The sequence below is a fragment of the Diceros bicornis genome, chromosome 7 (assembly GCF_020826845.1).
Source record: "Diceros bicornis minor isolate mBicDic1 chromosome 7, mDicBic1.mat.cur, whole genome shotgun sequence".
Lineage (NCBI taxonomy): Eukaryota > Metazoa > Chordata > Mammalia > Perissodactyla > Rhinocerotidae > Diceros > Diceros bicornis.
Genome location: NC_080746.1, coordinates 34717494 through 34730452, shown reverse-complemented (window position 1 = coordinate 34730452; position 12959 = coordinate 34717494). Strand labels below are relative to the sequence as shown.

The window sequence follows — 12959 nt, the reverse complement described above, 5'->3', positions numbered from 1 at the left end:
TTTAATCACTAAATTAATTTGGTTATATTTCACAACTAGCTCCTGCCCTTACTAATTTCCTCAGTGATTAGAAAACAGCATTCATATTAGGACGGAATTATCAATTTAATGCAATCACACTTTATGCTTTTGGTAATTTAAAGGAATATCATCTAAATACTATAGATTATTAAAAACTTTTAACAAAAGTGAAAAAATATACAAAACAGAACTGTAAGAAGCTCTCTCTTTTTTTTTTTGCAATAAAAGCATATATAATACCCTGATTAAGCTGTAGCAACTTTCATGATCTGTCTGTACATAAAACTAAAAAGATAAAGTTCTCTAAATCTTAAATTATTACCACTTCAAATGTAAACATTGTACCTGAAAAGGAGTAGTAGAAATAATTTAGAGCTATGTTTCTGTTTACCCTGTAAGTGTATCTATTTTTCAATCTTATGCAAAGAAAACTAGAAATGCAGTGCTGTTAAAATTTTTCCTTGTCTTAGAAATACTACAGTTTAGATGCCTGACTTTGGTGCTTTAAAAAAGGTGAATTTCATCCTCTGCACATCCTTTCTCGCTCCTGCAGCTAAAATACTGCAAAGTTTACACATAATACATTTCTTGAAGAAAGTGCTGAGTTAAGACCTAGAGTCCATCTGACTCGGGCTGTTGCAAACTCTCCTCTGCCATAGATGCAGACAACCAAATTGAAATGATGCACATTACTTATAAATTATTAACCATTTCTAAATATGCTTCACACGACTGGCTTCGCTGAGGTGTTACATCCATCCTTGCAAGCTTCATAAAACAGTAGCAGGCTAAAGTTGCACCATTAACATTAATTCTCATCAAAGAGAGGACAGCCTTAGCAATTACTGTGAAAAAGGTCAGATATCAAATTTCTTTATGCTGACTTTGATGCCAAATTGAGTCACACTGCAGGCTTGGATATTGTATGACTTCTGCTTTTTCTGTACACTGTGTCATCAATATACGGGGCCACTCTTTGCTCCCCTGACTCATGAGTCAGTGATTAAGCATTAATATTCCTCAGAGCATCATCTATCATTTGGTGCTATAGCTTATTTATATTTATTTTTTATTTAAGAGCTTAAATAAATATTTAAAATCAAACGAACTACAGAGAATAAATGAATCTATACAAAGACCTGTCATTTCATAAATTTTTGGTGTTACTTACCCTTCTTTGGCTATAAAAATTAATAGCCTTATGTGGGAAATTGGCAGAAAGGATTCAAATAAAGAATCCAATAGTGATGTTTTAGTTTTATCATCAATATTTTAAGAGCTTTAAAGCTCCTTGTAAACATGTTTTTCACTTAGGGACAGAGATAAAATTCTGAAGTTTACTTGGTACTGGAAAATTCAGGAAATTTTAAATATGGTAAGAGGTTAAATATTTTAAAATGTATCCTTTACCATGTTGACATTTTTATCTTTATTTATTCATAAATATTGCCATAAGAAATTCTAGTTCTACTAATTCTAATCCATTATTTCATGAATCTTATTTACATTCAATGACAATGTTATGTCATAAAGTGACCTTTTAAGTAATGAAAAAGCATTGCTATTAGTTCTAAGATTGCAAGTGGTAGCAGTGTCATTCTGACTTAATAAACTACAATTTTATTAAATAATATAAGATCAGTGGTCCCAGGGTCATTTGATTAGGAAATATTTAATGAAGGCATTAATATTTACTCCTACCCAACCTCCAGCTGGAATTTCATGGTGTGAGAGCACCAGGTTAATTGAGTTTTATCGCAAAATCTCTAGACCACTTTAGAAATAACTGTAATGCACATTCCCTAAGGTCTGATCTATGAGAAGTGAGAAAATAGAATAAAAAATGATTAACGTGTAACTAGATTCTGCTGACATCTTCAGCATAGATATTCATTAAAAGTTTGAGCAACTGATGAAGATTTCTCTGAAAAGGAATTATGAATCCCTTTTCCTTCCAAACCCCAGACAGGAATATGGAGAAAAGATGGGTAGGTCTTGCTATAGCCAATAGAAACACAGGAATATATAGACATTGAGTTTTCTGTAGATCTATCGTTTCCATCAGTGGCCAAAATTTTTTCTAAAAATTTACTAATGGGAATACAAATGTCAGGAAAATAAGGATGTAACTATTCCTCTTCCATTTTCCACTCCTTTAATTTCTCAGAATAAGTATTAAAATTTGGTATTTATTTTTTCATTTTGTAACCCAATTAAATCTGGAAGGCATAAGTCCAGTATTCAGTTATATCTACCAGAGAGTAGTATAGGGTAATAACTAAAGTGAAGATAACCATAAAAAATAAGATAGTTATCATTTATTGTGTTCTTACTCTGAACCCGGCAAAGTTCTAAGTGCTTTATGTGTATTAATTTATTTGATCTCTACAACAGCCTATGAAGGATGTACTATTGTTATCCCCATTCTAAAAGCAAGGAAACTGAGGCACAAAGCTATTCCTATCTTGCCCAACGCCACAGAGCTACTATAAGGTATAGTCCAGATTTAAATACAGACCATCTAACTTTGGAGCCTGTATTGCAAACAGGTTTACTGACAGAGCTGCTCTCATGACAAATTCTCAATGAATAAAATGAGTGACCAAGGTGTAGGAGGAAGATGTATGCATCAGAGCCGAGATAAGAGTTTCTGTTCCTAGGAACTGAGTCATGATGGCAACAAAGTAAAAAAATAAGATGTCGGCAAGTTTCTTCTCAAGGCACTCTGCTTTCTCTGCTTTCCTTTTTCTTCATTATATGTATCATAGTTATTAGTTTTATATATTTCTAGAGTAATCTTGTTTGTTTATTTAATGTTCCTCTACTAATACTTTACCAATTTGTAATCTTCTATCAATGCTCCCAGATTGTAAATTCCATGAAGGCAGGAACCATTTGTGATTTACTCACAATCGTATCCCCAGTTCCTAACATGTAGTAGAAATTCAGTAAAGATTTGTTGAAAAAAAGTTAATGAATGCTGAATGAGAAGGAGTCAATTAGGGAGAAAATGATGTTTGAGTTGCTGAAAGAAAGCAAGGAGTTATATGTAGAAGGAATCCAGTCCAGAACACATCAGAGTGTCACTTAGCATTTATATTTCACTGAACCTCTGAAATCTTGAGGCCAGAATTTAGATGCAACCTACCCTCCTATTTCTTAAATGACAGCCCTTGAAGTGATGGCTAAAAACAGGCTCTGAATCCTGAATAAGATTTACCAAATTTTCTATCTCAGAAGATGACTTTCAGCGACAGAGGTCAGGAAATTTTTAGGATCTGAGGCAGAAACACAAAAGGAGAGTGAGTAAAGAGGTTGTTAACTAGAAGGAAGAGATAAAATGAGCATAGGAAAATACTGGAATATCAAAGACTTAGAGCTGGGTCCAAGTAACTGAGACTAGAGTAAAGGTGGAATTCATCTGGGAGGGAGCTGATGTTAATGAATAAGATCATTGAAGGGATAGTCTAAATTGAGAATTTTTTCTAGAGTACACCAACATTTAGAAGTTGAGGAGACAAAGAAGAATTATCAAAGGGGAAATAATGAGTAGCCAATGAAATGGAAATAAAAACATGAGATTGTAATATCCTGGAATCACATGAAGAAAATATTTAAAGGAAAAAGGAATGGTTAACCAAATTGAATACTCCTAATAGGTTTAGTATAGTAAAAATTGATCCTTAGGTATAGCGATGACCTAGTCATTGTTAACCGTGAAGAGAGTCATTGCTGTGGAGTGGTGTAATCAAAACTACTTGGAATAGGCTGAGGAGAGAATGGGAGGAGAGGGACTGAATACAGTGACCATTGATAGCTCTTTTCAAGAAGTCTTGCTGTAAACAAAAATAGGTGGAAAGAATAGTAAGGTCAAGATAGCTTGTTTTAAAGATTAGAAGAATTTTTAAAGATTTTATTTATTTATTTTTCCCCCCAAAGCCCCAGTAGATAGTTGTATGTCATAGCTGCACATCCTTCCAGCTGCTGCATGTGGGACTCGGCCCCAGGATGGACGGAGAAGTGGTGCCTCGGTGCGTGCCCGGGATCCGAACCCGGGCCACCAGCATCAGAGCGCGCGCACTTAACCACCAAGCCACGGGGCCGGCCCTAGAAGAATTTTTATATAGTTATGGGAATGATCTACTAGAGAGACAAAAATTGATGCTGAAGGAGAAATAGAGGGGGTTTTCTAGAAATTTGTCCTTGAGCAGTCAAGATAGGATGGAATGAGATTCAATGCCCACAAGTGGAGGAGCTGGCCTTCAATAGATGCACAGACAATTTATTCATAGCATAGCAGTGAAAGCAAGGCCGAGTATATGGGTGTACATTCAGGCGGTAGGAGTATGTGAGAGACTCTCTCTTCGGATTGCTTCTATTTTCTCAATGAAATAAGAAGCACCAACATCGGGAAGAGCAAGAAGGTACGGAGCTTGAAGACAGAGGATAAGATGTAAATTGTTCATCGAGGAGAGTGGGATAGTGACCGGACTAGGGAAATGTGGCAGTATTGCCGGGAAGCTTGAAAATCTCATTTGCGGTTAATATCATGAACTGACACCTTTAAGCATGATTCTGTGTTCTTCTCCAGCTGCATTCAGGAACAGAGTATGTTGATAGTTGGATTTAAATTGGGCAGAGAGTTTAGCCTGGAAATCAATAGAGGGTAAGGGGCAGTGTGGTTGAAGGTACATTGAAGAGAGTAAGTAAAATAATGAACCATGAACTAAACTGGATAGGGAGGGAATTGAGGAAAGGAAAAGGGTGCAGGACAGTGAAAGGGTATTAATATTGGTAGCTTTTAAGTCTTGAAGTTGAGATTCTAGAGAGAAAGAGGTGAAATAAGTTGAGATGGACAGAAATGCAAATACTTGAATTTAAACTGAGGAAGGAAATGCAGTATTTTTCACCCTCAATAGAGCTCTGCATGTGTTAAATCGATTCAGACTCCCAAAGTTGGAGGTTAACCAAAATCCTATAATGGAAACATCATTTTCCCATTTATTTATGCTAATATATCTATTTTCCAGAGCTAAGGAGCCCTAGAACTAGGATTGAGGAGTGGAGATACTAAAGATATCTGAAAAAGGGGCTGGGCAGCTAGGAGAGCCTCAGGTAGAAGAGTTAAAAATGCCCCTGATAGAGGGAGACCTCGCTGGATTGATAGTCAGTTACACTCACACCAGGAGACTGATGGAGGCCACAGGCTAAGGCCAGGGTCTGTATGTCTAATGCAATGGAAATGGTGGTGTAGAGGTTCCAGACTCACTCCAGAGCTTAGAAAGTCCTCTACACTTCCTGACTTTGACCCTACTTTCACGTCTACGGTGCATTGTATGTGGAGCAGTCAGGCAGCTTTGACACTGCTAGGCACCTCCTTTCTGCAGGGCCAGCCTCTCTCCACTGATCTTTCACACTGTCAACCGCTCTGTCACCTGCATTGGAAGACTCCATTCCCTTCCCTTCAGTGACATCACATTTTCCTGCTTTTCCTCTTTCCTTTCCAGGTTCCACTGCCTCTGCTTTTCTCATGAATGCTAATGCTCCTCAGAGTTCCATTTCCAACACTCGATTTCTCATTTTACATATTTCCTTGGCAAACTCATCAATGCTCATAGTTTTAATAACCACCTATTTGGTTAGCATTTAATAATCTCTCATAAGTCTGCATCTTCCTTATGTTTACAGAATCTTATAATCAACATGAATGCCCTAGAAGCACCTCAAGCCCTCTACCTGCCTAAAACTGAATTCTTGAGCTTTTACGTCAAGCACATGCCTTTTCCTCCCATTCTTATCCATCTTCTAGTAGCACAGATCACCCTGTTTCTTACTTTCTCTTCTTTGCCTCCAACATAATCAATCAGTAATCTTATTTATTTTATTCCCATTCAGATAATCATCTCCTCATTCTTGACTAATCTTTGCCTTTATTACAGCTTTAGTAGTCTTTTTCTCCTTTTGTCTTATTCCAAATGGTACTGCAGCCAGAGTGATCTTTCTAAAACTTATATTGCTCCCCGTTTCAAAGTCATACCATTTTACTAGGCATTTCATCTTTGGTCTCTTGCTTACTTATCCAGCTTTACCTCTCCTCTCACCTCTCTTGCTCATTCTCTGAGCTCCTGACTATTTTAATCTACCAGGCATGCCATGCTGCCTGTCCTTTCTAGGTCTACATATATTTTCTTCCATTTGCCTAAAATATCTTTCCTTCCCTACTCAGAGCTTTGCTGAGCTAATTACTAATGGGCTTTTAGGACTCAATTTAGATAGAGTTTCATATGGAAAGCATTTTCTGATGGCCCTAGGCTGAATGAGAGGATTCCCCTTCCATGGGAGGGAGCCCATAGGTCTCTGAAGTTACTTTTATATCACATCGGATTGAAGTTGCAATCACAGTTGCCTTTCTCCTCCACTAGATCTTAAGCTCCTTGAAGGCTGGTGCAATATCTTGTTCACCTTTGTATCCCTAGCAATTAGCCCCTACAAAGTTCTGATTACAAGTTTGCTGAATACATCAATGAATGAATAAATTGTCAGATTTCCAGTAACAGGTTTGGGTTCACTTTAATTGATGAAAAAGGAATCTCCAGTACAACAGAGGCAATTGATTACATAACAAATGAAGACTTGGTGTGCAGCCCACAGCCAAATTAGCATTTGGCTCATCTCGATTTATATGGAGTGGCATAAACCAATTACTGTACCACTTGGACAGTATGCATTTTGTTAAAATATATATAAGATTTATAACCATGATGATGATCCTGGCTTTTTTGAACCTCATCATGGACCTTCTAGTTTTCCACTATTATCCTTATCTAGCTTTAAGAACTATAAACCACATTCTCATATTCTATTTTAATTTTTAATGCTAGCTTGGGATAGTTCTTTTTTTCTTTTTAGACATCAGTGGGCTAGGCAGCTAAAACACAAAGCAACAGACTGCACTAAGAAATGAATAGTTTCAGAGACTAAACTACAAACCACCTTAAAGGAAAACCCATTCTCTTTTCATTACCTTACACCTCTAGGTGCCCAAACTTGCATTTAGCTCAAGGTTTTAAAGGAGATTTTATGTCTACCCATAATCTGTTCTCATGTAGTTTGCCCTGGAGAGGTGAGCTATTTTCAGTTAAAATTGATCCACCTTCACTAGACTTGTGGTTAATCATAAAGACTAAAGGACGTGAATCTCTTAACAGCTACTGGTAGGCTTGGACTACACATATCATGCTCATTTTAAATGTGGAGAATATCTAAAAATACACTTTTTTGAGTTTCAGAGAAATCATATTTACAATTTCACAGAACAGAAAATGTTAAACTTAATCGATGCTTAACACCTAAAGTGTTATCTTCAACTCACAGAAATGCTTCTTGTATTCCAAAATATCTCTATGAGGCAGTATAATCATTCTAAATAGTTTTAATTGTGAAAAAGCTTACTCACAAAGGTAAATTATTTTTTATCTGAAATTAAGTTAGCATCCATTAAGTTCAAATGTCAGATACCCTGAACAAAAATGTCTGATTTTTAAAAGTATTTCCAAGATCAAGAAATTGTAGAATTTGATTATTAGACATAGAAAAAAAATTCCAATTCCTAATTGTTCTTTAGAATTCATCATAATTAGTTTGTATTTTTAAACATTTGCTCTATACACTAAACTGACTCTCTCCTGTGGGCATAAAGGAGAATTAGTACAATCTACTTCAGGCACTATGCATATCTTTTATAACAAAAAACCTTGGGAATTAAAGTAAAATATGAGCAAGACATTTCTCAACAATCAATAAAGATAGGAATTTCAGAATAGTAACCCTACTTGATAATATAGTTGTATAGATTATATAACAAAATCTACAAAACAAATTCTATCCAAAATTGTTTATGTTCCATAGTGAATTTGACTGCTTTTCAGGAACATAAGGCATAACTTGCAGCCTAATCAAAATATATATGCTGTGTTAGACACATTTCCTGTTATCCAATAAATTTTAGGTGATGAAAATCCGGTATGTATTTATAGAATGTAATCGAAAATGTTGGGTTTTTTCATTTTTCCCATTTTTTTAATAATAAAAGAGAAACCTATTTAACGTATGTGAATGGATATTTTAATATTAATGCAAACAAATTTTAATTCCCACATATTCCTGACAAAGAAAATAAATGCTTAAACTGTTAGATGTCTTTCTGCTTTTCCTCCTTCCTTCCTTCCTCCTTTTCTTTTCTTTCCTTTCTTACTTCATGTCTTTTTTCTTCCTTGCAGAACCCCAGCATTATAACTAGTAGAAGTTCCAAAAAATATGTAAAAATATAAAAGTATCATTTTATTTTTTCTACTCTCAGTGTAGTTTGCATTTGATTGCAGCTCCAAAGGAGGTTTTCAACAATGTCTTCATAAGGAATAATTTTCATAGGAAAAAATAAAAGTCTTCTCAAAATTCATTTTTTATTATTGTTTTTCTTTTATAGAGTATTCTGGAGCTCTTCCTGATCTCCCTACTTCATATGCTACTTTGCTAAGAATTAAGAAGAGTTCATCTTCATCCCTCTTTGGTTCGAAGACCAGACCACGATACAGCAGTCCTTTGTTAGGAACACTGAGTGTTTCTTCACCAAACTGGCAAGGGGCAGCTCAACATTATTATTCTCCCATCAATCTTTATCATTCCTCAGATGCCTTCAAACAAGATGGTAAGTGTCAAAGGAAAATTGCACCTGTTGGAGTTAAACAGTCAAGACTTATTCAAGGCTATTGCAATAGGGGAGAGAGGTTAAACTCAACTTCTCTAAAACAGAAAGCAAGAGAGTCCTTAAGATCTGGAAAAGTGAAGGACGTTAAGAAAGAAGTTGGTCAGTTGATTAGGCCATGGAAAGGAGGCAAATTTTACCTTCTCCCTTCTAGTTTTTTTTGGCTGGCCTAATAAATTAATATAAGACAGATTAACAGGAGAAAAACGAATTTAATTTCATTCATACAGGAGCCCATAAAAATATGATACTCAAAGAAATGACCAAAGCAGGCAGCTTTATACCTTTAGACAAGGAAACAATAAATTTGTGAAGAATTGAAAACACACAAAGGGATTTGGGCTGGGGGTAGTAAATTAGTGAAGAAGTAACAAGATTTCTTTATACAGATTTCTGGGCCCTAAATTCCCTATTGCCGGTGATAAGAATACCTTCTACCCTCCTGTTACAGGGAGGGTACTTTTTACATGGGAGATTTATTTCCTGCTTTCAGGGGGACAAGGGAGGGTCAGAGTGTCCTTACATCAGCTGTTTCTTGAATAACTTTAATTCAAAATAACCAATATGTGCCTAAGCAGCATATTTTGAGGTGGCTTACTTTGCTCTCCTTTAGCCGTCTGTGTTTACTAATTGGTGCTTATCAAAGTTAGGCTCTTATTCTCTCACAGAAACTGTAAGATAGGGGCCCTCTCTTCCTTAGAGGTTACATTTCAAAGGAATAGCTACCAGGTCCCTGAGAAAGACATTCCTGGGTTGTAAAACTGGTGAGAGACTGGGAGAAGATTTACATCTCCCAGGGGCAAAGAAAGAATTTATAATTCCAAATTTTCTAAAGTAAATTCTCTAAGAAAAGGGAGGTGAAGGGACTACAGTCAGGAAGAAACCTGTCTAAAGTTTAGTCAGACTGAGGAAAATGTTAAGGCTACCTTGGTCATAATTTAGTCTTCTGTTCCATATATCTTTCAAAAATTTCTTATGCATGTAATTATTATTTAATTATACTGATACTAATCTTTTATTTTTAAGTTTTATTTATTTATTTAGTGTGTTTGTGAGGAAGATTAGCCCTGAGCTAACATCCATGCCAATCTTCCTCTTTTTGTTGAGGAAGACTGGCCCTGGGCTAACATCCGTGCCCATATCTTCCTCCACTTTATATGGGTCCCCGTCACAGCATGGCCTGATAAGTGGTGCGTCGGTGCGCGCCCGGGACCCTAACCCGGGCCGCCAGCAGCAGAAGGAGTGCACTTAACCGCTACGCCATGGGGCCGGCCCCCTGATACCAATCTGGATTTAGGATCAAGACTAAATAAATTCATAGACTGAAAGTAAAAATATAAATTTTCTGAAGGACAGTTTGATGATGAATATCAAGAGCTTCAAAACAGTAATATCCTTCAATCCCATGGTTTCATTTCTAGAAATGTATTCTGCATAAGGAAATAATAAGGAATGTACACAGAGATATAAGTATACATATAGCATTATTTGTGAGTGGAAAATAAGACATAATCTAAATTTCCAACACTAAGATACCTGTTAAACTAAGGACTACTATTAACATTATTGTTTGAACAACATTTTCTAGATGTTCTCTAACTCTGTTATATTTGGGTATATTAACAAAACAATACAAGGTTAATTAACAGCCAGACAGAAGCACTAGCACCTGATTATTACCAGACTCTGTGCAAGGCTGTTTTGTATAGACTATCTCAATAATTCTCTCAACAAATTTGTGAAGTGGGTATTCTTACTGTCTTCTATGGAAATGGAAACTCTGGGGCAGATAAATATCTTTGACAAGGTCACATTGCTAATAAGTAGCACAGCCAATTTTCATTCACATATATACTGCTTTTAAGTCCAATAAACTTTGGGCTACATTTCAGTCCTTGACAAAGGACTAAACATTCAGGAAACATTTTGTAAGAACTATAATACTTGGAAAGATTCTAGAAATGTCAAATTAGGTTGTAGTGCCAAGCACAAGCAAACTTATGCCTCATGATTATGTCAGTTGTTGCCATGTGAAGCATCATCTCACAGTGTTGGCATTTAAATTTTATTTAAGCTTGGTGTTATCTCCTTAAAATGTTTTATTTTTCAAAATACTTATACTTAGTATAAGTTTTAAAATTCCTGTAATGTCTTCTGTGAAAGAAACTGTCAAGAGAATTAGAAGGCAAGCCACAGACTAGGAGAAAATATTTACAAAAGGCACATCTGATAAAAAATTGTTATCCAAAATATACAAAGAACTTTTATAACTCAACATAAGAAAACAGACAACTCAATTAAAAAATGGGCCAAAGACCTTAACAGACACCTCACCAAAGAAGATACACAAATGGCAAATAATCATATGAATAGATGGACACATCATATGTCATCAGGGAAATGAATATTAAAACAACAATGAGATACCACCACAAACCTATTGGAATGCAAAAATCCAGAACACTGAAAACACCAAAGGCCGGTGAAGATGTGGAGCTCTTGTAAATTGCTGGTGGGAATTCAAAATGATATAGCCACTTTGGAAGACAGTTTGGTGGTTTCTCACAAAACTAAACATACTGTTACCATATGATCCAGTAATTGTGCTCCTTGGTTATTTATCCAAAGGAATTGAAAACTTATGTCTACATAAAGACCTACACATAGATGTTTATAGCAGCTTTATTCATAATTGCCAAAATTGGAAGCAACCAAGATGTCCTTCAGTAGATGAATGAATAGATGAACTGTGATACATCCAGACAAAGGAATATTATTCAGCAATAAAAAGAAATGAGCTATCAAGCCATGAAAAGACATGGAGGAAACTTAAATGCGTATTACCAAGTGAAAGAAACCAATCTGAATAGGCTACATACTGTGTGATTCAATTATATGACTTTCTGGAAAAGGAAAAACTATGAAGACAGTAAAAAGATCAGTGGTAGCTATGGATGGGGGAATTGAGGGAGAGATGAATAGGCAGAGGACAGAGGATTTTTAGGGCAGTGAAAATATTCTGAATGATATCATAATGATGGATACATGTCATTATATATTTGTTCAGATTTGTAGAATGTACAACATTATTTAAACTATGGACTTTGGTTGATTATTGATGTGTCAATGTAGGTTCATCTTTGGTAAAAACTGTACCATTCTTATGAGTGATGTCAATAATAGGGAAGGATATACATGTGGGGATGGGGAGTATATGAGAAATCTGTACCTTCCTCTCAGTTTTGTTGTAAACCTAAAGCTGCTCTTAAAAAAATAAAGTCTTCAAAAAAATTCCCATTACATTAACTCTAGTGTCATATTCAACAGACAGAGATGTGTCGGGATTTTTGTTCTTTAAGCATCATTATTTTATGAGATGACATGAAGGTATAATGTATTCAGTGATCAAAACTATGGGAAACTCTTATATTTGATATAATTTGGCACCAACTAGTGTTCTACTCCTTTGTTCTCTTGTTCCAAATGTAAGTTAACATAGCTCACAATGATAAATAAAATACAGCTAGAAAGTATGAATTAAAACACATGAAAATGATGAAAACAAGAACTATTGGGACATAAAATATTGCCAGACTTGAGATTAATTCAGAGGGTCTACTGTAAATGCCTATATACTTGCTGTAGGCTAGTCCCATTTGGGATAATTAACAGTCAAGGAAAAAGAGACTCTGGTCAGTTACATATTTCCCACTGTTTCAAAGATTAAAATGAAATAGTTATTCAGTAGAAACACAACTATTTCTGACACTAAGATCAGACAAATTTTTCTGGAGAGTCCTCATTAAGAGTTTATTATTGATGTAATGGCCAGTGACCTCAACATTTTTCTTATTGTGTACATAGCAGTGTGTTTCATTAGCTTCAATAAAGGCAGATGAAACCAAAGCATCAGCAACAAAATGAGAAGTAATTATCTAAAACTGTGCTCCTTACTCTTTACTATACATACAATCACTTGGGAACTTTGTTAAAATAGATTCCATTTCAATAGATCAGGAGTAGGGCCAGATAGTCAGCATTTATAAAAACCTCCCAGGTGATGCTGATGCTGCTGGTTTGTGGAACATACTTTAAGTAGCAAGGCTCTAGGCTGGGCACCAGTTTGATATAATTTAAGTCCTTTGCTGCTCTAGTTTAGTCCATATTTAGAACA

The 12959-nt window shown here is 35.6% G+C and overlaps 1 protein-coding gene across 4 annotated transcripts in view; it reads left to right on the top strand.

Moving 5' to 3' along the window:
• The window catches only part of CNTN5 (contactin 5), an 812742-nt gene that overhangs the window by 338197 nt on the left and 461586 nt on the right, over positions 1 to 12959 (top strand). For all 4 annotated transcript variants that reach the window (XM_058545360.1, XM_058545362.1, XM_058545361.1 and 1 more), the window contains one exon: positions 8507 to 8728. In XM_058545360.1, coding sequence (XP_058401343.1) covers positions 8507 to 8728 — 222 coding nt within the window. The remainder of the gene's footprint in view (positions 1 to 8506; positions 8729 to 12959) is intronic.